At 52.3% G+C, this 27,254-nt stretch overlaps 1 protein-coding gene across 1 annotated transcript in view; it reads left to right on the forward strand.

The window, feature by feature from the left end:
* Nucleotides 1–27,254, forward strand: part of LOC149436276 (solute carrier family 52, riboflavin transporter, member 2-like) — a 67,077-nt gene that overhangs the window by 32,749 nt on the left and 7,074 nt on the right. The window contains exon 6 of the mRNA XM_089661779.1: nt 2,528–3,386. Within this exon, the coding sequence (XP_089517905.1) occupies nt 2,528–3,386 (859 nt within the window). The remainder of the gene's footprint in view (nt 1–2,527; nt 3,387–27,254) is intronic.

Here is a 27,254-nt window from a genome sequence, read left to right on the forward strand (position 1 = left end):
GACACTGGAAGGCACTGGGGGGTACAGAAATGACACTGGAAGACACTGGGGGGTACAGAGATGACACTGGAAGGCACTGGGGGGGTACAGAGATGACACTGGAAGGCACTGGGGGGTACAGAGGTGACACTGGAAGGCACTGGGGGGTACAGAGATGACACTGGAAGACACTGGGGGGTACAGAGAGGACACTGGAAGACACTGGGGGGTACAGAGGTGACACTGGAAGGCACTGGGGGGTACAGAGATGACACTGGAAGACACTGGGGGGTACAGAGATGACACTGGAAAACACTGGGGGGTACAGAGAGGACACTGGAAGACACTGGGGGGGGGGTACAGAGATGACACTGGAAGGCACTGGGGGGTACAGAGATGACACTGGAAGACACTGGGGGGTACAGAGATGACACTGGAAGACACTGGGGGGTACAGAGAGGACACTGGAAGACACTGGGGGGGGTACAGAGGTGACACTGGAAGACACTGGGGGGTACAGAGATGACACTGGAAGACACTGGGGGGGTACAGAGATGACACTGGAAGACACTGGGGGGGGTACAGAGATGACACTGGAAGATGCTGGGAGATGTTTGCAGACACTGAGAACAAGAGAGATTTGACCACAGGGGGGTCAGTAGGAAGATGAGGTTGGGGTTGGGGTACAGGAGGACGGCATATTGGGTGGAGTCTGAGGTAGTAGGGGGTGTGGTTGTGGGAGGGGCTTAGGTTGGGGTACAGGAGGATGGCATATTGGGTGGAGTCTGAGGTAGTAGGGGGTGTGGTTGGGGGAGGGGCTGAGGTTGGGGTACAGGAGGACGGCATATTGGGTGGAGTCTGAGGTAGTAGGGGGTGTGGTTGGGGGAGGGGCTGAGGTTGGGGTACAGGAGGATGGCATATTGGGTGGAGTCTGAGGTAGTAGGGGGTGTGGTTGGGGGAGGGGCTGAGGTTGGGGTACAGGAGGACGGCATATTGGGTGGAGTCTGAGGTAGTAGGGGGTGTGGTTTGGGGAGGGGCTGAGGTTGGGGTACAGGAGGATGGCATATTGGGTGGAGTCTGAGGTAGTGGGGGTGGGGTCAGGGGAGGGGCTTAGGTTACATACAGAATACTTTGCAGCGGAACTAAACCCCTCAGTATAACATTCCTCCATGTCGGCTCCACAACTGTCACATTTGTTTGTACTCTCAACCCGACTGTCAACCATCAAATGGGCGGAGTCCTAGCTGATCACATGTGCAGTACAATGGCAGTTGAAGCCCAAGTGAAGGCCAAGATGGCGGCTTCCTTGGCTGGAAACAATAGGAGGGTTTAGTTCCGCTTTAATGGACAATATTCATGTAACTGGTCTCCTCCCACCCTACAGGAGAGGTACTGCTGCAAAATCACATGTATGTATGCATGCTGCCCTACCCCCGCCCCCCCTCCCTCTCTCCCCCCTCCCTCTCTCCCCCCCCCCTTCACTCTCTCCCCCACCCCCCTCCATTCCTCTCTCCCTCCTCTCCCCAACACTCTCTTTCTCCTGCCCCCAGCCTCTCTATCCACCTTCTCCTCCCAGTATACAATGTCCGTTCTCCTCCCACCTCCCAGTATACAATGTCCGTTCTCCTCCCACCTCCCAGTATACAATGTCCGTTCTCCTCCCACCTCCCAGCATACAATGTCCGTTCTCCTCCCACCTCCCAGTATACAATGTCCGTTCTCCTCCCACCTCCCAGCATACAATGTCCGTTCTCCTCCCACCTCCCAGTATACAATGTCCGTTCTCCTCCCACCTCCCAGTATACAATGTCCGTTCTCCTCCCACCTCCCAGCATACAATGTCCGTTCTCCTCCCACCTCCCAGCATACAATGTCCGTTCTCCTCCCACCTCCCAGCATACAATGTCGGTTCTCCTCCCACCTCCCAGCATACAATGTCCGTTCTCCTCCCACCTCCCAGCATACAATGTCCGTTCTCCTCCCACCTCCCAGCATACAATGTCCGTTCTCCTCTCACCTCCCAGCATACAATGTCCGTTCTCCTCCCACCTCCCAGCATACAATGTCCGTTCTCCTCCCACCTCCCAGCATACAATGTCCGTTCTCCTCCCACCTCCCAGCATACAATGTCCGTTCTCCTCCCACATCCCAGTATACAATGTCCGTTCTCCTCCCACCTCCCAGTATACAATGTCCGTTCTCCTCCCACCTACCAGCATACAATGTCCGTTCTCCTCCCACCTCCCAGCATACAATGTCCGTTCTCCTCCCACCTCCCAGTATACAATGTCCGTTCTCCCACCTCCCAGCATACAATGTCCGTTCTCCTCCCACCTCCCAGCATACAATGTCCGTTCTCCTCTCACCTCCCAGCATACAATGTCGGTTCTCCTCCCACCTCCCAGCATACAATGTCCGTTCTCCTCCCACCTCCCAGCATACAATGTCCGTTCTCCTCCCACCTCCCAGCATACAATGTCCGTTCTCCTCCCACCTCCCAGCATACAATGTCCGTTCTCCTCTCACCTTCTCTCTTTTCCCCCCACAGCGTGGAACCTTCCGGCTTACCTGACGGTGCTGATTGCATTTGGGAACATCGGGCCCCTGGCAGTCACAGTGAGTCATCGGCTGTGTCCCCCGGGACGGATATCGGAGCCGTGGCTGATTCGCTCCATCCATGTACTGAGTCTGCTGTCAGCGGGATTCCTGGCGGTGTTCTGGAACGGGCGTGTTGTGGTGGGCGGGGCGGAGCACAGCGTTCCGTACCTTCTCCTGGCCTACCTCCTGGCTCTAGGCTGCTGCACCTCCAACGTCACCTTCCTGCCCTTCATGTACAGCTTCCCCCAGCAGTATATACGCAGCTTCTTCATTGGCCAGGGGCTCAGCGCCCTCTTCCCTTGTATCCTGGCTCTGGGTCAGGGGGTGGGCCGCCTGGAGTGCCGGAACAACACCTCCAGCAATGGCACGGAGCCCCGCTATCTGAAGGAGAACTTCCCCGCCTCCTCCTACTTCTGGGGTCTCTTCACCTTCCTGGCGGTCTCCGCTCTCGCCTTCATCATCTTACCTTTGTGGCATAAAAGGGGCCAGAAGCAGCCTGAGCAAGAACTGGGAGCCGAGACAGTCCCTCAGGAGGGAGCCGACTCCGAAGATTCCTACCCCCTGCGGAGCTCCGAGGATGGAAAGACGGAGGAGTCCAGTACCCTGGCTGAGCATCCATTCTGGACCCCCCGGAACATCTACCTGTTGGGGTTACTTGGCTTGTCCAACGCATTGACCAATGGCGTCCTGCCGTCTGTGCAGACCTACAGCTGCCTTCCCTACGGAGCCGACGCTTACCATTGGTCCGTCGTACTGAGCAACATCGCCAACCCGGCAGCATGCTTCATCGCCATGTGTGTCCTGTGCAGGTAAGGAACCGCCCACCACGTGTGTCCACGAGTAGTCTCTGACGTCCGTTCCGGAACTTACCAAGCTGTGCAAACTATCTCCATAATGTGTCACCCGTGTGTTCTCCATAATGTGTCACCCGTGTGTTCTCCATAATGTGTCACCCGTGTGTTCTCCATAATACGTCACCCGTGTGTTCTCCATAATGTGTCACCCGTGTGTTCTCCATAATGTGTCACCCGTGTGTTCTCCATAATGTGTCACCCGTGTGTTCTCCACCATAATACGTCACCCGTGTGTTCTCCACCATAATACGTCACCCGTGTGTTCTCCATAATACGTCACCCGTGTGTTCTCCACCGTAATACGTCACCCGTGTGTTCTCCACCATAATACGTCACCCGTGTGTTCTCCATAATACGTCACCCGTGTGTTCTCCACCATAATACGTCACCCGTGTGTTCTCCACCGTAATACGTCACCCGTGTGTTCTCCATAATACGTCACCCGTGTGTTCTCCACCATAATACGCCACCCGTGTGTTCTCCATAATACGTCACCCGTGTGTTCTCCACCATAATACGTCACCCGTGTGTTCTCCACCGTAATACGTCACCCGTGTGTTCTCCATAATACGTCACCCGTGTGTTCTCCACCGTAATACGTCACCCGTGTGTTCTCCACCGTAATACGTCACCCGTGTGTTCTCCATAATACGTCACCCGTGTGTTCTCCACCATAATACGCCACCCGTGTGTTCTCCATAATACGTCACCCGTGTGTTCTCCACCGTAATACGTCACCCGTGTGTTCTCCACCGTAATACGTCACCCGTGTGTTCTCCACCATAATACGTCACCCGTGTGTTCTCCACCGTAATACGTCACCCGTGTGTTCTCCATAATACGTCACCCGTGTGTTCTCCACCGTAATACGTCACCCGTGTGTTCTCCACCATAATACGTCACCCGTGTGTTCTCTACCATAATACATCACCTGTGTGTTCTCCACCGTAATACGTCACCCGTGTGTTCTCCACCATAATACGTCACCCGTGTGTTCTCTACCATAATACATCACCTGTGTGTTCTCCACCATAATACGTCACCCGTGTGTTCACCATAATACGTCACCCGTGTGTTCTCCACCATAATACGTCACCCGTGTGTTCTCTACCGTAATACGTCACCCGTGTGTTCTCCACCGTAATACGTCACCCGTGTGTTCTCCATAATACGTCACCCGTGTGTTCTCCATAATGTGTCACCCGTGTGTTCTCCACCATAATACGTCACCCGTGTGTTCTCTGACATGTGTCACCCGTGTGTTCTCCACCATAATACGTCACCCGTGTGTTCTCCATAATACGTCACCCGTGTGTTCTCCACCGTAATACGTCACCCGTGTGTTCTCCACCATAATACGTCACCCGTGTGTTCTCCATAATACGTCACCCGTGTGTTCTCCACCATAATACGTCACCCGTGTGTTCTCCATAATACGTCACCCGTGTGTTCTCCACCGTAATACGTCACCCGTGTGTTCTCCACCGTAATACGTCACCCGTGTGTTCTCCACCGTAATACGTCACCCGTGTGTTCTCCATAATACGTCACCCGTGTGTTCTCCACCGTAATACGTCACCCGTGTGTTCTCCACCATAATACGCCACCCGTGTGTTCTCCATAATACGTCACCCGTGTTCTCCACCATAATACGTCACCCGTGTGTTCTCCACCGTAATACGTCACCCGTGTGTTCTCCACCATAATACGTCACCCGTGTGTTCTCCACCGTAATACGTCACCCGTGTGTTCTCCATAATACGTCACCCGTGTGTTCTCCATAATACGTCACCCGTGTGTTCTCCATAATACGTCACCCGTGTGTTCTCCACCATAATACGTCACCCGTGTGTTCTCCACCATAATACGTCACCCGTGTGTTCTCCACCATAATACGTCACCCGTGTGTTCTCCACCGTAATACGTCACCCGTGTGTTCTCCACCGTAATACGTCACCCGTGTGTTCTCCACCATAATATGTCACCCGTGTGTTCTCCACCGTAATACGTCACCCGTGTGTTCTCCACCGTAATACGTCACCCGTGTGTTCTCCATAATACGTCACCCGTGTGTTCTCCACCGTAATACGTCACCCGTGTGTTCTCCACCATAATACGCCACCCGTGTGTTCTCCATAATACGTCACCCGTGTTCTCCACCATAATACGTCACCCGTGTGTTCTCCACCGTAATACGTCACCCGTGTGTTCTCCACCATAATACGTCACCCGTGTGTTCTCCACCGTAATACGTCACCCGTGTGTTCTCCATAATACGTCACCCGTGTGTTCTCCACCATAATACGCCACCCGTGTGTTCTCCACCGTAATACGCCACCCGTGTGTTCTCCACCGTAATACGCCACCCGTGTGTTCTCCACCGTAATACGTCACCCGTGTGTTCTCCACCATAATACGTCACCCGTGTGTTCTCCACCATAATACGTCACCCGTGTGTTCTCCACCATAATACGTCACCCGTGTGTTCTCCACCATAATACGTCACCGTGTGTTCTCCATAATACGTCACCCGTGTGTTCTCCACCGTAATACGCCACCCGTGTGTTCTCCACCATAATACGTCACCCGTGTGTTCTCCACCATAATACGTCACCCGTGTGTTCTCCACCATAATACGTCACCCGTGTGTTCTCCACCATAATACGTCACCCGTGTGTTCTCCACCATAATACGTCACCCGTGTGTTCTCCACCATAATACGTCACCCGTGTGTTCTCCACCATAATACGTCACCCGTGTGTTCTCCACCATAATACGTCACCCATGTGTTCTCCACCATAATACGTCACCCGTGTTCTCCACCATAATACGTCACCCGTGTGTTCTCCACCATAATACGTCACCCGTGTGTTCTCCATAATACGCCACCCGTGTGTTCTCCACCGTAATACGTCACCCGTGTGTTCTCCACCGTAATACGTCACCCGTGTGTTCTCCACCGTAATACGTCACCCGTGTGTTCTCCACCATAATATGTCACCCGTGTGTTCTCCATAATACGCCACCCGTGTGTTCTCCACCGTAATACGTCACCCGTGTGTTCTCCATAATACGCCACCCGTGTGTTCTCCACCGTAATACGTCACCCGTGTGTTCTCCACCGTAATACGTCACCCGTGTATTCTCCACCGTAATACGTCACCCGTGTGTTCTCCACCGTAATACGTCACCCGTGTGTTCTCCACCGTAATACGTCACCCGTGTGTTCTCCACCGTAATACGTCACCCGTGTGTTCTCCACCATAATACGTCACCCATGTGTTCTCCACCATAATACGTCACCCGTGTGTTCTCCACCGTAATACGTCACCCGTGTGTTCTCCACCATAATACGTCACCCGTGTGTTCTCCATAATGTGTCACCCGTGTGTTCTCCACCATAATTTGTCACCCGTGTGTTCTCCACCATAATTTGTCACCCGTGTGTTCTCCACCATAATACGTCACCCGTGTGTTCTCCACCATATTACGTCACCCGTGTGTTCTCCGCCATACGTCACCCGTGTGTTCTCCGCCATGCGTCACCCGTGTGTTCTCCGCCATACGTCACCCGTGTGTTCTCCGCCATACGTCACCCGTGTGTTCACCATAATATGTCACCCGTGTGTTCTCCATAATACGCCACCCGTGTGTTCTCCACCATAATACGTCACCCGTGTGTTCTCCACCATAATACGTCACCCGTGTTCTCCTCCATAATACGTCACCCGTGTTCTCCTCCATAATACGTCACCCGTGTTCTCCTCCATAATACGTCACCCGTGTTCTCCTCCATAATACATCACCCGTGTTCTCCTCCATAATACGTCACCCGTGTTCTCCTCCATAATACGTCACCCGTGTTCTCCTCCATAATACGTCACCCGTGTGTTCTCCACCATATGTCACCCGCGTGTTCTCCAAGGCTGATGTCAGCAGGACCCGTGTCCTCCCACCCCTCCCCTCGTACAGATCTTCAGTCTACAGGTGAAGAGCTCCGACGTCCAGCATACACTACATACACACTATAGCTGGAAGTTTCCCATATTCAATACCAAGGATTTCATAGTTGCATATTACAGGACACAGAGGACACGGAGGACTTCATAGTCGTGTCCACATGGGTCACCTTCAGGTGAATGGACACTGGCCAAAACAAGGAACCCCGCCCAGGCATAACCCCGCCCAGGCATAACCCCGCCCAACTATAACCCCGCTCAGGCATAACCCCGCCCAACTATAACCCCGCCCAGGCATAACCCCGCCCAGCTCAGGTAAACCTCAGTCTTTAGCTGATTTCCTTTGATAACATTTTCTGCAGCCATATGTGGGCTGTGTGTTCGGCTCTCTGAGGTCTCCACTAGGTTGGACCTCCTGGACCTCATACATGGACGCTCTCCTTCCCTTCCTTCTGTTTTGAGATGATGCATTAGAGTTCCTCAGGAACAGGTTGTTGAGAATTCTCTGTGAATGAGTCCTCTCAGGAGGATCCTCAGGTTTTGGGGCTTTTCCATATACAGGAGACCACAGTGGGCTTCCTGGCAGATGTGGCGGCACTAACCTGAGGTTACCGGAATCTTCTTCCCCTTAAAGTCTTTGGGTTCGGGTCCCGGCACCCACCAAAAATCCCAAGTCCTTTCCAGTGCACCATCATCTGTAAGAAGTGATGGAGTCACCATGGGGGAAGAGTTCTACATGAAATGGGGTTCCCCGGCTGTTGTCCCAGCCTGTTCCTACTTAATGAGGTCCGGGTCTTTCAGGACGCAGTGGATAAAACGGAAGCCCCCCTTAAGGTCTCCTCCTCTCTGGTGGGAACTTCTCTATAGCTTGTGCTGGATGTTTGCTCAGCCCTTTTATAGTCTGGGCAAGGAGTATGCTCCACTCCGGAGGATCCCGCCATTTAGCAGTACCTGGAGGATTTTCCGAGAGCCTTGAGTTCCCAATTGGATGCTGGAAGACTTGGAGTGGCAGCTTTCAAAGATGGGCTCCATGTCTGTTCTGCCTGCCTGCGGTTTTAACTTGGTCTTCTCCATTTTGTAGACTTGTCTCTGAGCATCTCCAAGAGATCCCTTGTTACTCGTTGTATGCAGTGTTGCTACATTGCCTCAGCTCACAGGGTCTCGGAGCTCACAGGGTCTCGGAGCTCACAGGGTCTCGGAGTTGGCTGCTCTTTCCTGCAAGGAACCTTTTCTGGTTCTTCACCAGGATGAGGTGGTGTTGAGGCCTTGGTCCTCTTTGTATACAATGTACGGTCTCCTCCCGCCTTCTCCTCCCAGTATACAATGTACGGTCTCCTCCCGCCTTCTCCTCCCAGTATACAATGTACGGTCTCCTCCTGCCTTCTCCTCCCAGTATACAATGTACGTTCTCCTCCCAGTATACAATGTACGGTCTCCTCCCGCCTTCTCCTCCCAGTATACAATGTACGGTCTCCTCCTGCCTTCTCCTCCCAGTATACAATGTACGTTCTCCTCCCGCCTTCTCCTCCCAGTATACAATGTACGGTCTCCTCCCGCCTTCTCCTCCCAGTATACAATGTACGGTCTCCTCCCGCCTTCTCCTCCCAGTATACAATGTACGGTCTCCTCCCGCCTTCTCCTCCCAGTATACAATGTACGGTCTCCTCCCGCCTTCTCCTCCCAGTATACAATGTCCGTTCTCCTCCCGCCTTCTCCTCCCAGTATACAATGTCTGTTCTCCTCCTGCATTCTCCTCCCAGTATACAATGTACGGTCTCCTGAGCCCCCATATGTCCTGCCTGAGGGTCCTCATAAAGGTCAGGCTGGCTCTCCACCCCCTATTTCTAGGTGGATTCATCAGCTCATTTCTCAGGCCTATGGCACCAAGGAAAAGGTTCCTCCATCCCAGTTGGAAGTGTGGCCTCTTCCTGGGTCACCATGAAGCTCAGTGTCCATGTTTGGCCTCTTCCTGGGTCACCATGAAGCTCAGTGTCCATGTTTGGCCTCTTCCTGGGTCACCATGAAGCTCAGTGTCCATGTTTGGCCTCTTCCTGGGTCACCATGAAGCTCAGTGTCCATGTTTGGCCTCTTCCTGGGTCACCATGAAGCTCAGTGTCCATGTTTGGCCTCTTCCTGGGTCACCATGAAGCTCAGTGTCCATGTTTGGCCTCTTCCTGGGTCACCATGAAGCTCAGTGTCCATGTTTGGCCTCTTCCTGGGTCACCATGAAGCTCAGTGTCCATGTTTGGCCGATTCCAGGTCTTCTCTTTACTCGTTTAGTAAGTTCTACCATGTTGATGTTTGCACCTCCGAGAACGCCAGTTTGGGGTGTAGATTTTGCCGGTGGCTTTGTATTGGGGTTCCCCTCTGTTGTGGGCATGTTGGGCTTGTTGCTGCGTTGCCCACCCTTCATGTTCAGTCCTTTTGGGATGTCCCAGGTCCCAGGTAAGTCGTGATTGTAGCCACTTCATCCTCAGCGATGTACCCGTCCGTTGTCTGAGGGGGGGATGGTCCCTGCAGCTACCGGCATCATCCGTATCTGGGATGGGATCCCATTGGATAATCAGGATCGCTTTTACAGGCGGTGAAAGGGTCACCCCTCCCCCGCCCTCCTGGGTTCTCCCGTCCCGGGGCCCCAGACTGAAGCTGGTGGTTCCGAGAATTTTCTCACTTCCATTTTCGGCTAATGTGGAAACATCGTATGGAACCGATCTCAATCTGATTGGATAGTTTGGAGGACAGAGAAAAGATATTGGGTCCATGAAGAGGACCTGTCACTGCCCATGAAGAGGACCTGTCACTGCCCGTGAAGAGGACCTGTCACTGCCCGTGAAGAGGACCTGTCACTGCCCGTGAAGAGGACCTGTCACTGCCCGTGAAGAGGACCTGTCACTGCCCATGAAGAGGACCTGTCACTGCCCATGAAGAGGACCTGTCACTGCCCGTGATATCACTAAGGATGTTGTTCATCCCTTGTCATAGCAATAAAGTTAATTAAAAAAAAAAATGTAAAAACATTTACAAAATAAAAACATGTAAAGCGCCCCACCCCGTTGTGGTTATGCGCAAAGACGAACGCCTACGTAGGTCACGCCCACATATGTAAACGGCGTTGACAGCGCACATGCGAGGTGTCGCCGCGAGAGCAGTGATTGCAGCGCCGGATCTCCGGGGTCACCTGTAAAGGCTGAGAAAGCGTCTCCTGCGGAGGTTTTTAGGTACCGTAGTTTGGCGCCGTTCCACGGGTGTGCGCAATTTCAAAGCATGACATGTTTGGTATCTATTTACTCGCCGTGACGTCATCTTTTATATCTCGCCGCACAATCGGATGTTATATTTTTTTTTTTGTGCACAAAAATTCACTAAAGTTTATCGTCTTCCAAAAAAAATGGAGTTTAACCTCTTCACGCCGACCGCACGCAAATGTGCGGCCTCCCCGTGCCTGGGCCTAGACGCCGAGCGGACACGCGTGTGCGTGCAATTAACAAAAACATATGTGCTGAGAGCGCGCCCTGCACCCAGCGCACGTGTCCGGTACTCACGGAAAGGTCCGATCTCCTCTTGTGACGGCGAATCACGGCGGTCACATGACCTTAAAGCCCCGCCTCCCGGGTTCTGAAACCCTTAAAGGGCCGTGAGGTTCCGGCGCCAAGGGTTAAACAAAGCGTACCGCGCGACATAAAAAGTTGCAACACCCGCCATCTGATTCCGCAGGGCCCCGATATAATATTTGGGGGTCCGAAGGAATTTTCTAACAGAAAATGCAGATTTTTTTTTTTACATGTGTGACACCGAGACCCCGCCCCTCCCATCGATGAGGACTGAGGCTTAGCGGGGCTGGGAGGGGTTGTGCGTGGGCGGGGCTTCCTGCCATGGGCGGGGCTTCCTGCCTTTTTTTTCAGTCCAGTGTCCATTTACCTGAAGGTGGCGGCATAACCCAGGTAGTCATGAATGTGAAGAGCGCTTGTGTCCTGCGAGGTCCTAATATGAGGTGGATTGGAGATATGGATTCCAGCCGGACTAGGAGAGGGAGGGGCAGCACCGGGAGCCAATCGGGTGCCAACACAGAACACGCTGTTTGGAGGAGAGGGGAGGGATGACGTCATCATCATCACTTGTCCACTCAGAGGCTGGGGGTGGGGAGGTGACCTGATTACAGAGCTGTGTAAATCTCAGGACTGGATGGACAGGTCAGGTCACCGGCCTGATTACAGAGCTGTGTAAATCTCAGGACTGGATGGATAGGTCGGGTCACCGGCCTGATTACAGAGCTGTGTAAATCTCAAGACTGGATGGACAGGTCAGGTCACCGGCCTGATTACAGAGCTGTGTAAATCTCAAGACTGGATGGACAGGTCAGGTCACCGGCCTGATTACAGAGCTGTGTAAATCTCAAGACTGGATGGACAGGTCGGGTCACCGGCCTGATTACAGAGCTGTGTAAATGTCAGGACTGGATGGACAGTATAGGTCTTCCATCTGTGTGTCTGGAGGTGTCATTATAAAGGGGGGGTTGGTGATGTCACACAGCTGGGGGGGGCGGGACTTGCTGTATCTATAAATGGGCTCCTTGTTGGGGCCCCAGAAGGGTAGAAGGGTCATGCAGACATTGGGATGGAGGAATCGGGGGACGCCATGTGTTCATGTTGTGAATAGAGACTCCCCCCCCCCCCAGGGTGCCGGGACCCTCTCACTGATATAACACTTGTGGATTCATGGAGGGGCCCCTGCGGCCCCTGAGTGTGGGAAGCTCCTTGTGTGACCCCGTGTTTATACATTCCACCAGCCTTGTGATGATCACACCGAGGACCCCCCCTCCCCCCCATAATGACTCCCATTGTCTGCGGGAGGAAGCCGAATATAGAGCATCCAGCCTGACTTCTCCCCCCGTGTAGGGATCAGAGCCGCCCTGTGTCCCCCCCCCCCCCCATCCCAGTAATATTACCCTCCCCCATCCTGAACCCCAACCAGTCACTTACTGGTCCTGTGGGGGAGGGGACATTAGAGTGTAAGCTCCTCTGGTGCAGAGACCGATGTGACTGTGGGGGAGGGGACATTAGAGTGTAAATTTTTTGTTTATTAAAATCTTGCAAACAAAAAACATCATAAAAATCATATTTACATATATACAGAATAAAAATATGTATTTTTAAACAAAACCAGCTTACTTCAGCAAAATAACAAATCCTGACCGTCACCTAAACACCCCCTCAGGCTAAGAAACGATTAAACATTCACCCCATACATTGATCCCACACATTCATCCCGTACATTCACCCCATACATCAATCCCATGCATGCAGCCTTTCTTCAAAAATCTGATGTTACAAAATCTAGGGGACGTGAAAGGACAGAAAGAGAAGCCACGCCCCCAGAGACTGACAGACAGCAGCTACGGGGACCTGACATTCCTCCACGCCTTTGTCCAGGCTCCCGGCCGCCACCTGTCCTTCTCAAGACCCCGAATCTTCCCAACCTCACCCAGAATGTTGTTCACCACCACCTCGACAGGAAGGACTTTTTTGCGAATGGAAACCTGACACCGTGCATTCCACGTGTGGTAACGGACTACTAAGCTAACTAGAAAAAGTGTCTCAAAATCAAAATCCCGGTGAGTCTGAAAGGCACCGTAAGACCACTCCGCGTAACTCAAGCGGGAAAGGAAAGGGATCCCCAGAGCCCCACCCACCCGCTTGTAGACTTCTATATTGAAGGGGCACTGAAGCAAGAAATGGTCCATCGTCTCCTCCACCCCACCGCACTCCACTCTTGGACAACCACGGTTCTCCGCAGAGCGATGCTTCAGGTTGCCCTTCACATAGAGTCTGCCATGGAACGAGAGCCAGGCCAAATCCCGAAACTTTAAAGGGATTCTCTCCAGATTCATCAAACGCAGACCCTCCCTCATAACCGGGCCTGGGCAATCCCTCAAGGCCAATGGCTCGCTAAAGGCAGATTCAACAACCCTCCTCTCCAGGGCCTTCCTAGGAAGAGATTTAATTTCCTCCGCCGTCACTCGCCATTGCCGAAGCATTTTCAGACACGGGGCAACATAAGCCGGGAGCTTACCATGTTGGACCCTCAGGCTTTTCACTGGCCCACCATTCTCCCAGCTCCGTAGAAAAGGCCTAAACCAGGACTGAAAAATACCAACCCACCCAGGCGGTTCCTCTGCCAGCATGCTACCAAAATTATGTTTCAAAAACATCAGAGAAAAGAAAACCACCGGGTTGACCATACCTAGGCCACCCATCCGCCTGGGAAGGTAGGTTACAGACCTCTTAATGAGGTTCAGTTTGTGCCCCCATAACAGCTGGAAGAAACAACTGTAGATCCTCGCATAGAGAGACACTGGCAAAACACAGACAAAGCTGACATACAGAAATACCGGGATCAGGTAAGTTTTAATCAGGTCAATCCTTTCCCTGTAAGAGAGTTTCCAATCCTTCCAGCTGGCCACCTTGGCATCGGCATCTTGTAGCCTGCTTACCCAATTTGCAAGGCCGTAATCACCGGGACCAAATCTGATGCCTAAAACTTTAATTTCCTGCTGGGGCTCTGGGAAGGCGTCCGGAAGGGTAAAGCCTTCGCCTTCCTCTCCCATCCAGAAAACCTCACTCTTATCCTGATTGATCTTTGAGCCAGATGCCTCAGCATACTGTTCCATCACCGAGACCACCTCCTCCGCCTCCTGCCTCAGCATACTGTTCCATCACCGAGACCACCTCCTCCGCCTCCTGCCTCAGCATACTGTTCCATCACCGAGACCACATCCTCCGCCTCCTGTCTCAGCATACTGTTCCATCACCGAGACCACCTCCTCCACCTCCTGCGTCCCGGAGATGAAAACAGACACGTCATCAGCATAGGCCACGACCCTCAGAGGGGGCTCCCCAGGAATGCCCAAAGGAACTCCACACAACGGTCCGCTCTCTAACCTCCGAATGAAGGGATCGATTACAAACGCATATAGCAGAGGACTCAAAGGACACCCCTGACGCACACCTGAGCCAACCTCAAAGGGTCGTCCAATCCAACCATTCACAAGCATGAAGCTTTCAGCCCCTCTGTATAAGGTCTTTAGCCAATCGATAAAGCCCCCCTCCAGGCCATACTTGCCAAGAAGCAGCCATAGGTACTCATGATTGACTCGATCAAAAGCTTTGGCCTGATCCAATGCCAGCAGGAACTTTCCCCAGCCTGCAGCCCTGCACCGCTCCAGGGCCTCCCGGACAGCTAACACCGCTGAAAAAGTGCTTCTTCCCTGAACCGAACAGTGCTGATGGCGAGAAAGTAAATTGCCCGCAACAGACGATAAACGCCAGAAAATAATTTTTGCCAATATCTTCCTATCAACATTGAGAAGGCTAATGGGCCGCCAATTCTCAATTCTCGAGGAATCCTTACCCTTTGACAGAAGAATCACTGCAGATTGTCGCATGGAGGGAGAGAGCGAACCCTCTCTCAGACAGCCATTAAACACCTCCACCAAATATGGGGCCAGAGTCACCTTAAAGTGCTTATAAAACTCGGCTGTCAATCCGTCTGGCCCAGGCGACTTCTTCATGGCAAGCTGATCAATAGCTTTCACCACCTCATCTGCCGTGATGTCCTCTGTCAAACTCACAAGAGAACTGCCATTTCCCAGTCCTGGAGTAGAGTCCAGAAAACCCGACATGCTCGCCCGATCGAGGTCCCTCCTACCCAGGAGGTCAGCATAATATGACCTGGAGGTTTCCAGGATCCCTGACTTGGACTTTGTCAGGGAACCCGTACTGTCAACCAGGCCTACAACTGACTTAACTGCTCTACCTTGTTTGCAGTTCTGGTAAGGGTCGGGCGAGTGATATTTCCCATAATCCCTCTCCAGAACCAAAGAGGCATGCCTGTCATATTGACACTGCCTGAGCAAGAGTTTGACCTCAGAGATCGCTTCTGGATCTCCATTATTCGAGACAAGCCGATCGAGCTTCCTCCGCAGACGCTGGTAGGTGACATACTTATCAAGCTGTTTATTCCTTCCTATGGCCTTGAAAAACCCAACGATCCTTCGTTTTGTAAGCTCCCACCACTCAGACTTACTGCTGCAAACGTCCATGATTGATACCTGTGCCTGAAAAAAATCCTCAAAGGATTGACTCACCTTCTCATCGTCCAGGAGTGCCGAATTCAGCTTCCAGGTACCCCTCCCCTTAGGTGGTGTATCGGGGCCACTCAGAGTCACAGACAGAATACAGTGATCGGAAAACTCTACTGCCTGACACACTGGTGCCGAGAAGGCGGAGTTCCCCTTTAAAAAAAACCTATCTATTCTACTCTGACTGGAACCTCTCTGAAAAGTGAATCCCGTGTCGTCTGGGCAGCAATGAATGTGCACATCAACCAGACCTGCCTCTCTAGCCGTCACAGTCCAGCCTGACTCCGGTCCCTCTCCTGTCCTTAGTCCTAGTGACGGTGTTAAAGTCACCACCGAAGACAACTTGCTGGGCTGTAAAAAGGAAAGGCTTGATCTTCATGAAGAGGCATTTCCTGTCCCATTTTGTCTGGGGCCCATAGATGTTAATCAGGCGCAGGTCCTGCCCCCCCATGGAGACGTCTAAGACCATGCATCTCCCCATTTCTACCTCAATAATCCGCCGACAGGTTACCATGCCGGAAAAAAGTACCGCAACTCCAGTGTAAGGCTCGGCCGCAAGAGACCAGAAGGAGGGGCCGCGCCTCCACTCCTTCTTCGCCATATGAACATCCCCCAAACTGGACAACCTGGTCTCCTGCAAAAAGAAAATGTCAGCATCAAACCTGCTGAGCAAAAATAAGGCCATGTTACGAGCGCTTACTGATTTTATGCTGGAGACATTAATGGTCGCCACCTTCAAAGGAGTGGGAACCGCCATCAGGATGATCGAGGTACCCGTTTCTTAGCCTGCTTACCCCCCTCCCTACTTGGAGACCCTACACGCTTCATAGTCCTCTGTGTTTCCTCCTCCATGGAAACCAGAGACTCATCCCCTGAAGATCCCTCATCCTCCACCTCAGATAACACTTCAAATGTGTTTGACACCTCCACCCTCCCAGGGTCAGGTACAGGCACATCCTTCTTCCGCTTCTTCTTCCCAGACTTCCTTTTTGCCTCCAACCACTCCATATCATCATTTGATAAACCGGCCCGCAAAGCCCCCTCCCCTTCCCTTCCACCATCACCAACAACATCATCCACCCCACTCTCTCCACTCACCACAGCAGTCCCCCCAACCTTCACCCCAACACCCCCACCATCATTCACTCCACCCCCCAGCGCCTCACGCGCTCTGACCCTCTGACGCCGGGGAGGGGGGGTCGGTGCAACCATACACATTGGTCCAGTTCCCTCCACAGCCCCCACTACCTCTGGGGAAACTGACACAGGAGGATCAGACACAACATCCACGGACACTGACTCAGGGGGCACAACACAAGGAGATGACACATTAGAGGGACCATCAGACACTGGGACCACAGGGACAGAGACATTGGGGACCCCTGGCACAGCCTCCCTCTCCTCTGCCTCCTCCATGTCCAGACGAAAAAACTCTTCCACCAAAGCTGACTGGTTGTGCATGGCCTCAGGGCACCGGTTGTACGAATGGCCAACCTTATCACACAGATTGCACCTGATGATATTACAATCCTTAGCCAGGTGCCCCAGATCCTGACATAGGGAGCACTTCATCTCTGGACATGAGGAGGCGAAGTGACCCCGAGAACCGCACTTATTGCAGAGCTTGGGCTGTCCAGGGTAGAACACCACAATCCTGTCCTTCCCAATGAAGGCTGAGGAGGGCAGATGCTGGACCACATTCCCACACACATACAACCTCATCTGCACCGACCACCCACCAGTCCATATCCCTCTCTCATCCACAATCTTCTTCAGGGGTGCAAGTAGCTCCCCAAATCTCCTCAGCCAGACAGCCAAGTCAGCCGAAGGAATGGACTCATTCCGTACTAGAATGGTGACCGTCTTCACTAGAGGTTGGCGTGAGACCACCTTTGGGACGAGTCCCCTCCATTCCGGCAGACCCTTATACATGTGTTCATACTTCTCCCAGAATATATCCAGAGACTCGGGGCGCACAAAGGACAGATCATATTCATAGGATCCTACAGGGCTGATCAAGGCGAAGATGTCATCCGCCCTAAACCCCATCTCCAAAATCCTGTCCACCACCGACATCCTGACCGGGGGAGCACCCCCACCTTCCCATCTGAGCTGCACCAAATTCCTCCTCCTGAAGGACAGGGGTGCAGATGGCAGACCTGCAGCAGACCTCCCCCCAGAGCTGACAACATGATGTGACCCCCTCCTCCCAGCCAGAGCCCCAGCATAGGTCTTATTTGCAGCATTAGATGTAGTGGACCTTAAAGCTGCACCCCGCCCATTGGTTGCAGGAACCTCAGAGCCCCCGCTCTGCAGACCACCATCAGAGGCAGCAGCAGTCCCTCCATCCACCAACACACAGGCATTCCCCTTTCCAGCATTGCAAGCACTCTTATCATCCATATGTTTCCTTTCACTCGTGGCACTACTGCTCCCAGCAGACCCACTCACACCAGATGCTCCTGTCTCCCCCTCCCCCAACATACTCCTCTTAGGCAAAAGCCTTCCACTCCTGGTCACTCTCCCCTGGGTTTCAGCAACCCCTTTCAGAGTGCTGCTGACAATTTCCCTCCCACCATTTTCTGCTGCATTTGCAGCCATCAGCAGAGGTTGTCCAGCAATAGTCTCAGATCCCCCCTTTACCTTCCCCCCAGTAGAGTCCACAGTCCCAGGGTTCCTGGTATCAGAGTCCTCAGTCCCAGCAGAGTGCAGTCCTGCAGGCACAGCAGCCATCTTCCCTGCAGAGCTCTGTGCACACACAGGAGGATTTCCCTCCAAAACACTGCAGTGCACATGGCTGTCCACGCTGGAGTCCAAAATGGCACTTTTAATAAAGCGCGGCTTTTCTGTTTTTTTCTCCTTTACAGGACCAGGTACAGAGTCCTCACCGTCATCTTCATCCTCAGAGTCCTCAGAAAAACGGAAAGTTCTTCCAATTAGGGAAGACTCCAATTCCTCAATGTACTTTAGCAGCCCTCCACCATATTCCTCTACCTCCTGTGCTGTTCCTCCAGCTTGCTGTGGAGGGAGGGGGGCAGAGGCTGACATTTCCTCCAGGGAAGCAGATCCTGAGGTGGATGGGATAGCAGGGGCAGCATCCAGGACCCCCTCCTCACTCTCCACCCGTACTGCCACCGCCGATGCTGGATCCTTACCGGAGTCTCCCTTCATCTTCCGGAACCTTTCCTCATTCCGGAACTTTTCTCTGAAAGCTCCGCTCTTCTCCTTCAGCGTCTTTACCAGATTCTGCTGCTTCTTAATGGCGACCTCCAGACCCTTCATCTCCGGCTTCATGCTCTGCCTCTTGCTGCTCCATGACTTGTCATGGAGAACTTTCTTTTTCTTGTAGTCAGTTTTCAGACTCACCAACTTTTCCTCCTCCTTTGCGATTCTCACCAGATAGTCAGCAACCCGCTCTCTAAAGACAGGGAGGGATTCCCCACTTTTAGGGCCACAGCCAAGGTCTTCAGGTGCTGGTGAAGTATGGGAAGGCAAGCTGGGTCCCTCAGGGGGAGCATGGTCTGAGCCTAGCCCAGAAGAGGCCATGTTTCTGGGGCCAGGCGAGCAGGCCTGGCCCCCTAGTGCCTGGAGAGGGAGAGCAACTGCAGCACAACCTATCTGGTGCAGAGTGTAAGCTCCTCTGGTGCAGAGACCGATGTGACTGTGGGGGAGGGGACATTAGAGTGTAAGCTCCTCTGGTACAGAGACTGATGGGACTGTGGGGGAGGGGACATTAGAGCGTAAGCTCCTCTGGTGCAGAGACCGATGTGACTGTGGGGGAGGGGACATTAGAGCGTAAGCTCCTCTGGTGCAGAGACCGATGTGACTGTGGGGGAGGGGACATTAGAGTGTAAGCTCCTCTGTACAGAGACTGATGTGACTGTGGGGGAGGGGACATTAGAGTGTAAGCTCCTCTGTACAGAGACTGATGTGACTGTGGGGGAGGGGACATTAGAGTGTAAGCTCCTGTGGTACAGAGACTGATGGGGCTGTGGGGGAGGGGACATTAGAGTGTAAGCTCCTCTGGTACAGAGACTGATGGGACTGCGGGGGAGGGGACATTAGAGTGTAAGCTCCTCTGGTACAGAGACTGATGGGACTGTGGGGGAGGGGACATTAGAGTGTAAGCTCCTCTGGTACAGAGACTGATGGGACTGCGGGGGAGGGGACATTAGAGTGTAAGCTCCTCTGGTACAGAGACTGATGTGACTGTGGGGGAGGGGACATTAGAGTGTCAGCTCCTCTGGTACAGAGACTGATGGGACTGTGGGGGAGGGGACATTAGAGCGTAAGCTCCTGTGGTACAGAGACTGATGTGACTGTGGGGGAGGGGACATTAGAGTGTAAGCTCCTGTGGTACAGAGACTGATGTGACTGTGGGGGAGGGGACATTAGAGTGTAAGCTCCTCTGGTACAGAGACTGATGGGACTGTGGGGGAGGGGACATTAGAGTGTCAGCTCCTCTGGTACAGAGACTGATGTGACTGTGGGGGAGGGGACATTAGAGTGTCAGCTCCTCTGGTACAGAGACTGATGGGACTGTGGGGGAGGGGACATTAGAGCGTAAGCTCCTGTGGTACAGAGACTGATGTGACTGTGGGGGAGGGGACATTAGAGCGTAAGCTCCTGTGGTACAGAGACTGATGTGACTGTGGGGGAGGGGACATTAGAGTGTAAGCTCCTGTGGTACAGAGACTGATGGGACTGTGGGGGAGGGGACATTAGAGTGTAAGCTCCTCTGGTACAGAGACTGATGGGACTGTGGGGGAGGGGAGACTGAGTTTTTCAGCGTTTGTGCATTAGCATTTAGCGGCGTTTTTCCACATTTGCAATTTTTTTTTTTTTAACAAAAAAATAAATATTTTTGGTCAAAAAAAAAAAAATCCATAAACACCAGTTTGTGGCATTTTACCACGGTTTTCAGCATTTTTACAGCTAAGCTCCTCTAGGAACCCACTAGTTCTGGGGGGGGGGGGGGGTTTCCAGCCAAAAAACGATTCCAGTCTGTGTGTGTATGGACACAAGATAACATCACATGATATCACTCACAAACACATGCAGGCTCCATCTTCGCAACATTGCCAAGATCCGCTCCTTCCTCACCCCAGACACCACCAAACTTCTAGTACACTCCCTCATCATCTCACGCCTTGACTACTGCAACTCCCTCCTCACTGGCCTACCCCAGTGCAGGCTCTCCCCACTTCAGACCATCCTGAACTCAGCTGCCAGACTCATCCACCTCACCACCCGCTCCACCTCTGCCACCCCCCTCTGCCTCTCCCTCCACTGGCTCCTGATTGCCCAACGCATCAAATATAAACTCCTTACCCTGACCTACAAAGCCGTTCACAACACTGCCCCTGACTACCTCACCAATCTGATCACCAAGTACCACCCTACCTGTACCCTTCGCTCCTCACAGGACCTCCTTCTATCCTGCTCCCTGGTCTCCTCCTCCCACGCACGACTGCAGGACTTCTCCAGGTCCTCCCCCATCCTCTGGAACTCACTGCCCCAATCCATCAGACTGTCGCCTTCTCTATTCACATTCAGGCGCTCCCTCAAAACCCATCTCTTCAGGGAAGCCTACCCCACCCTCACCTAACGGCCATCCTCCCTCATTCCTCCTACCACTTCATCCCCCCCAGCCACTTCCTACTGTACCTTTACCCCCTCCCTCCTAGATTGTAAGCTCGTAAGAGTAGGGCCCTCTTACCCCTCGTACGCTGTCTGTCTTTGTTGTACTGTGCCATGTATTGTCCCCCCCTATTGTACAGCGCTGAGCAAACCCTTTGGCGCTATATAAACTCGTAGTAATAATAATAATAATAAGTATATAATACAGATAATGGACTCGTATCTCTGATCATCTGCTGGAGAAATTCCAAAAAATCCTCGAGAACCTCAAAAATATAAACTTCTGATTGTGTATCACCGCCGCTAAATCCACATAAACAGCGAAAAATAACGTCATCAAAGTGCAGAACGTGCGCAATACATATATATATACATTGTATACAGTCCGGGGGAGGGGGGGTCACTTCTGGGATATATATATATACATTGTATACAGTCCGGGGGAGGGGGGGCTCACTTCTGGGGGATATATATATACATTGTATACAGTCCGGGGGAGGGGGGGTCACTTCTGGGATATATATATATACATTGTATACAGTCCGGGGGAGGGGGGGCTCACTTCTGGGAGATATATATATATATACATTGTATACAGTCCGGGGGAGGGGGGGTCACTTCTGGGGGATACTATATATATACATTGTATACAGTCCGGGGGAGGGGGGGCTCACTTCTGGGAGATATATATATACATTGTATACAGTCCGGGGGAGGGGGGGCTCACTTCTGGGAGATATATATATACATTGTATACAGTCCGGGGGAGGGGGGGCTCACTTCTGGGAGATATATATATACATTGTATACAGTCCGGGGGAGGGGGGGCTCACTTCTGGGAGATATATATATACATTGTATACAGTCCGGGGGAGGGGGGGCTCACTTCTGGGGGATATATATATATATACATTGTATACAGTCCGGGGGAGGGGGGGTCACTTCTGGGATATATATATATACATTGTATACAGTCCGGGGGAGGGGGGGTCACTTCTGGGATATATATATATACATTGTATACAGTCCGGGGGAGGGGGGGCTCACTTCTGGGAGATATATATATATATACATTGTATACAGTCCGGGGGAGGGGGGGCTCACTTCTGGGAGATATATATATACATTGTATACAGTCCGGGGGAGGGGGGGCTCACTTCTGGGAGATATATATATACATTGTATACAGTCCGGGGGAGGGGGGGCTCACTTCTGGGGGGTGCTGTATACATTGTATACAGTCCGGGGGAGGGGGGGCTCACTTCTGGGAGATATATATATACATTGTATACAGTCCGGGGGAGGGGGGGCTCACTTCTGGGGGGTGCTGTATACATTGTATACAGTCCGGGGAGGGGGGGCTCACTTCTGGGAGATATATATATATATATATACATTGTATACAGTCCGGGGGAGGGGGGGCTCACTTGGGGGGGGTGCTGTGTATATATATATACATTGTATACAGTCCGGGGGAGGGGGGGCTCACTTGGGGGGGGTGCTGTGTATATATATATACATTGTATACAGTCCGGGGGAGGGGGGGCTCACTTCTGGGGGATATATATATATACAGTGAGGAACAGAAGTATGTGAACCCCCTGAGATTCTGCAAGTTCTCCCACTTCTCCATCATGGAGGGTCTGACATTCACATTGCAGGGGATTCCCACTCTGAGGACAGAATTCAGGAGATCACATTGCAGGGGATTCCCACTCTGAGGACAGAATTCAGGAGATCACATTGCAGGGGATTCCCACTCTGAGGACAGAATTCAGGAGATCACATTGCAGGGGATTCCCACTCTGAGGACAGAATTCAGGAGATCACATTGCAGGGGATTCCCACTCTGAGGACAGAATTCAGGAGATCACATTGCAGGGGATTCCCACTCTGAGGACAGAATTCAGGAGATCACATTCAGGAAATCCCAGGTCTTTGAGAGCCAGAATTCTTGCTGCTTCTCAGGGGTTCAAATCCTTCTGTTCAGCCGTGCGAGACAAATACATTCTTTACAAATCATACAATGTGATCTCCTGAATTCTGTCCTCAGAGTGGGAATCCCCTGCAATGTGATCTCCTGAATTCTGTCCTCAGAGTGGGAATCCCCTGCAATGTGATCTCCTGAATTCTGTCTTCAGAGTGGGAATCCCCTGCAATGTGATCTCCTGAATTCTGTCCTCAGAGTGGGAATCCCCTGCAATGTGATCTCCTGAATTCTGTCCTCAGAGTGGGAATCCCCTGCAATGTGATCTCCTGAATTCTGTCCTCAGAGTGGGAATCCCCTGCAATGTGATCTCCTGAATTCTGTCCTCAGAGGGGGAATCCCCTGCAATGTGATCTCCTGAATTCTGTCTTCAGAGTGGGAATCCCCTGCAATGTGATCTCCTGAATTCTGTCCTCAGAGTGGGAATCCCCTGCAATGTGATCTCCTGAATTCTGTCCTCAGAGTGGGAATCCCCTGCAATGTGATTTCCTGAATTCTGTCCTCAGAGTGGGAATCCCCTGCAATGTGATCTCCTGAATTCTGTCCTCAGAGTGGGAATCCCCTGCAATGTGATCTCCTGAATTCTGTCCTCAGAGTGGGAATCCCCTGCAATGTGAATGTCAGACCCTCCATGATGGAGAAGTGGGAGAACTTGCAGAATCTCAGGGGGTTCAATACTTCTGTTCCTCACTGTATATATATATATATATATACAGTATCTCCCAGAAGTGACCCCCCCTCCCCGGACTGTATACAATGTATATATATATATATATCTCCCAGAAGTGACCCCCCCTCCCCCGGACTGTATACAATGTATATATATATCCCCCAGAAGTGAGCCCCCCCTCCCCCGGACTGTATACAATGTATATATATATTAGAATTAATTATTAGTAGTGAGCGTTACAACTCTGAACAATAGAACCTGTGAGATCTCCTGCAGATGGTGGGGATGGATGGTGAACACTTCAGACTACAGAACAGTGAAAAGTGATCTCCTCCATCTGCTGCAACAATGGATGGTGGCGCCCTCCCGGCTCCCAATGTCCCGGCTCCCAATGTCCCGGCTCCCAATGTCCCGGCTCCCAATGTCCCGGCTCCCAATGTCCCGGCTCCCAATGTCCCGGCTCCCAATGTCCCGGCTCCCAATGTCCCGGCTCCCAATGTCCCGGCTCCCAATGTCCCGGCTCCCAATGTCCCGGCTCCCAATGTCCCGGCTCCCAGTCCTCACGAGGTAAATAGGAGATAATATAGAAACTGCGACACGATTTGTTACATTAACATGGAAGACGAGCAGCTTCCAGTGTTCAGCACAGCGCAGGTGTAGTCCTTCACGTGTTCCCACTTCCAAAATGGCCGCGACCGCACTTCTAGGCTGCGTGACACACTATATACACATCACAGGTCACATGTCAGAGGTCACAAGTCACACATCACAAGTCACATATCACGTCACACATCACAGGTCACGTCACACATCACAGGTCACACGTCACGTCATACATCACACATTACAGGTCACACGTCACATGTCACACGTCATTCCCACTCTGAGGACAGAGGACACGTCACAGGTCACACATGTCACGTCACACATGTCACGTCACACATGTCACGTCACACATCACAGGTCACACATCACGGGTCACACGTCACGTCACACATCACAGGTCACACGTCACACATCACAGGTCACACATGTCACACATCACAGGTCACACATCACAGGTCACACATGTCACGTCACACATCACAGGTCACACGTCACGTCACACATCACAGGTCACACGTCACGTCACACATCACATGTCATGTCACACATCACACGTCACACATTACAGGTCACACATCACATGTCACGTCACACATCACACGTCACACATTACAGGTCACACGTCACACATCACAGGTCACAGGTCACACATCACAGGTCACACATCACAGGTCACACATGTCACGTCACACATCACACGTACACACATCACAGGTCACACATCATAGGTCACACGTCACACATCACAGGTCACACGTCACAGGTCACACATGTCACGTCACACATCACAGGTCACACATCACGGGTCACACGTCACGTCACACATCACAGGTCACACATGTCACGTCACACATCACAGGTCACACGTCACGTCACACATCACAGGTCACACGTCACGTCACAGGTCACACGTCACAGGTCACACGTCACAGGTCACACATCACAGGTCACACATGTCACGTCACAGGTCACACGTCACGTCACACATCACAGGTCACACATCACAGGTCACGCGTCACACATCACAGGTCACACATCACAGGTCACACGTCACAGGTCACACATCACAGGTCACACATCACAGGTATCACAGGTCACACATCACAGGTCACACATCACACGTCACACATCACACGTCACACATCACAGGTCACACATCACAGATCACATCACAGGTCACACGTCACACATCACAGGTCACACGTCACAGGTCACACGTCACAGGTCACACGTCACAGGTCACAGATCACACATCACAGATCACACATCACACGTCACACGTCACACATCACAGATCACACATCACAGGTCACACGTCACACATCACAGGTCACACGTCACAGGTCACACATCACAGGTCACACGTCACACATCACAGGTCACACATCACAGGTCACGCGTCACACATCACAGGTCACACATCACAGGTCACACGTCACACATCACAGGTCACACATCACACATCACAGGTCACACATCACAGGTCACACGTCACACATCACAGGTATCACAGGTCACACATCACAGGTCACACGTCACACGTCACAGATCACACGTCACACATCACAGGTCACACGTCACACATCACAGGTCACACGTCACACATCACAGGTCACACGTCACAGGTCACACATCACAGGTCACAGGTCACACATCACAGGTCACACGTCACACATCACAGGTCACACGTCACACATCACAGGTCACACATCACAGGTCACACGTCACACATCACAGGTCACACATCACACGTCACACATCACAGGTCACACATCACAGGTCACACGTCACAGGTCACACGTCACACATCACAGGTCACACATCACACGTCACACATCACAGGTCACACGTCACACATCACAGGTCACACATCACACGTCACACATCACAGGTCACACATCACACGTCACACATCACAGGTCACAGGTCACACATCACAGGTCACACATCACAGGTCACACGTCATACATCACAGGTCACACGTCACACGTCACAGGTCACACGTCACACATCACAGGTCACACATCACAGGTGACACATCCAAGGTCACACGTCACAGGTCACACATCACACATCACAGGTCACACATCACAGGTCACACGTCACAGGTCACACATCACACGTCACAGGTCACACGTCACACATCACGGGTCACACATCACAGGTCACACGTCACACGTCACAGGTCACACATCACAGGTCACACATCACAGGTCACACGTCACACATCACAGGTCACACGTCACAGGTCACACGTCACACATCACGGGTCACACATCACAGGTCACACGTCACACATCACAGGTCACACATCACAGGTCACACATCACAGGTCACACGTCACACATCACAGGTCACACATCACAGGTCACACATCACAGGTCACACGTCACACATCACAGGTCACACGTCACACATCACAGGTCACACGTCACACATCACAGGTCACACGTCACAGGTCACACGTCACACATCACAGGTCACACGTCACACATCACAGGTCACACATCACAGGTCACACGTCACAGGTCACACGTCACAGGTCACACATCACAGGTCACACATCACAGGTCACACGTCACAGGTCACACATCACAGGTCACACGTCACAGGTCACACGTCACAGGTCACACATCACAGGTCACACATCACAGGTCACACGTCACACATCACAGGTCACACGTCACACATCACAGGTCACACATCACAGGTCACACGTCACAGGTCACACGTCACACGTCACACATCACAGGTCACACATCACAGGTCACACGTCACACATCACACATCACAGGTCACACGTCACACATCACACATCACAGGT

Source organism: Staurois parvus, unplaced genomic scaffold, assembly GCF_062004578.1.
Source record: "Staurois parvus isolate SC_StPar_1 unplaced genomic scaffold, SC_StPar_1.0 ptg001383l, whole genome shotgun sequence".
Classification (NCBI taxonomy): domain Eukaryota; kingdom Metazoa; phylum Chordata; class Amphibia; order Anura; family Ranidae; genus Staurois; species Staurois parvus.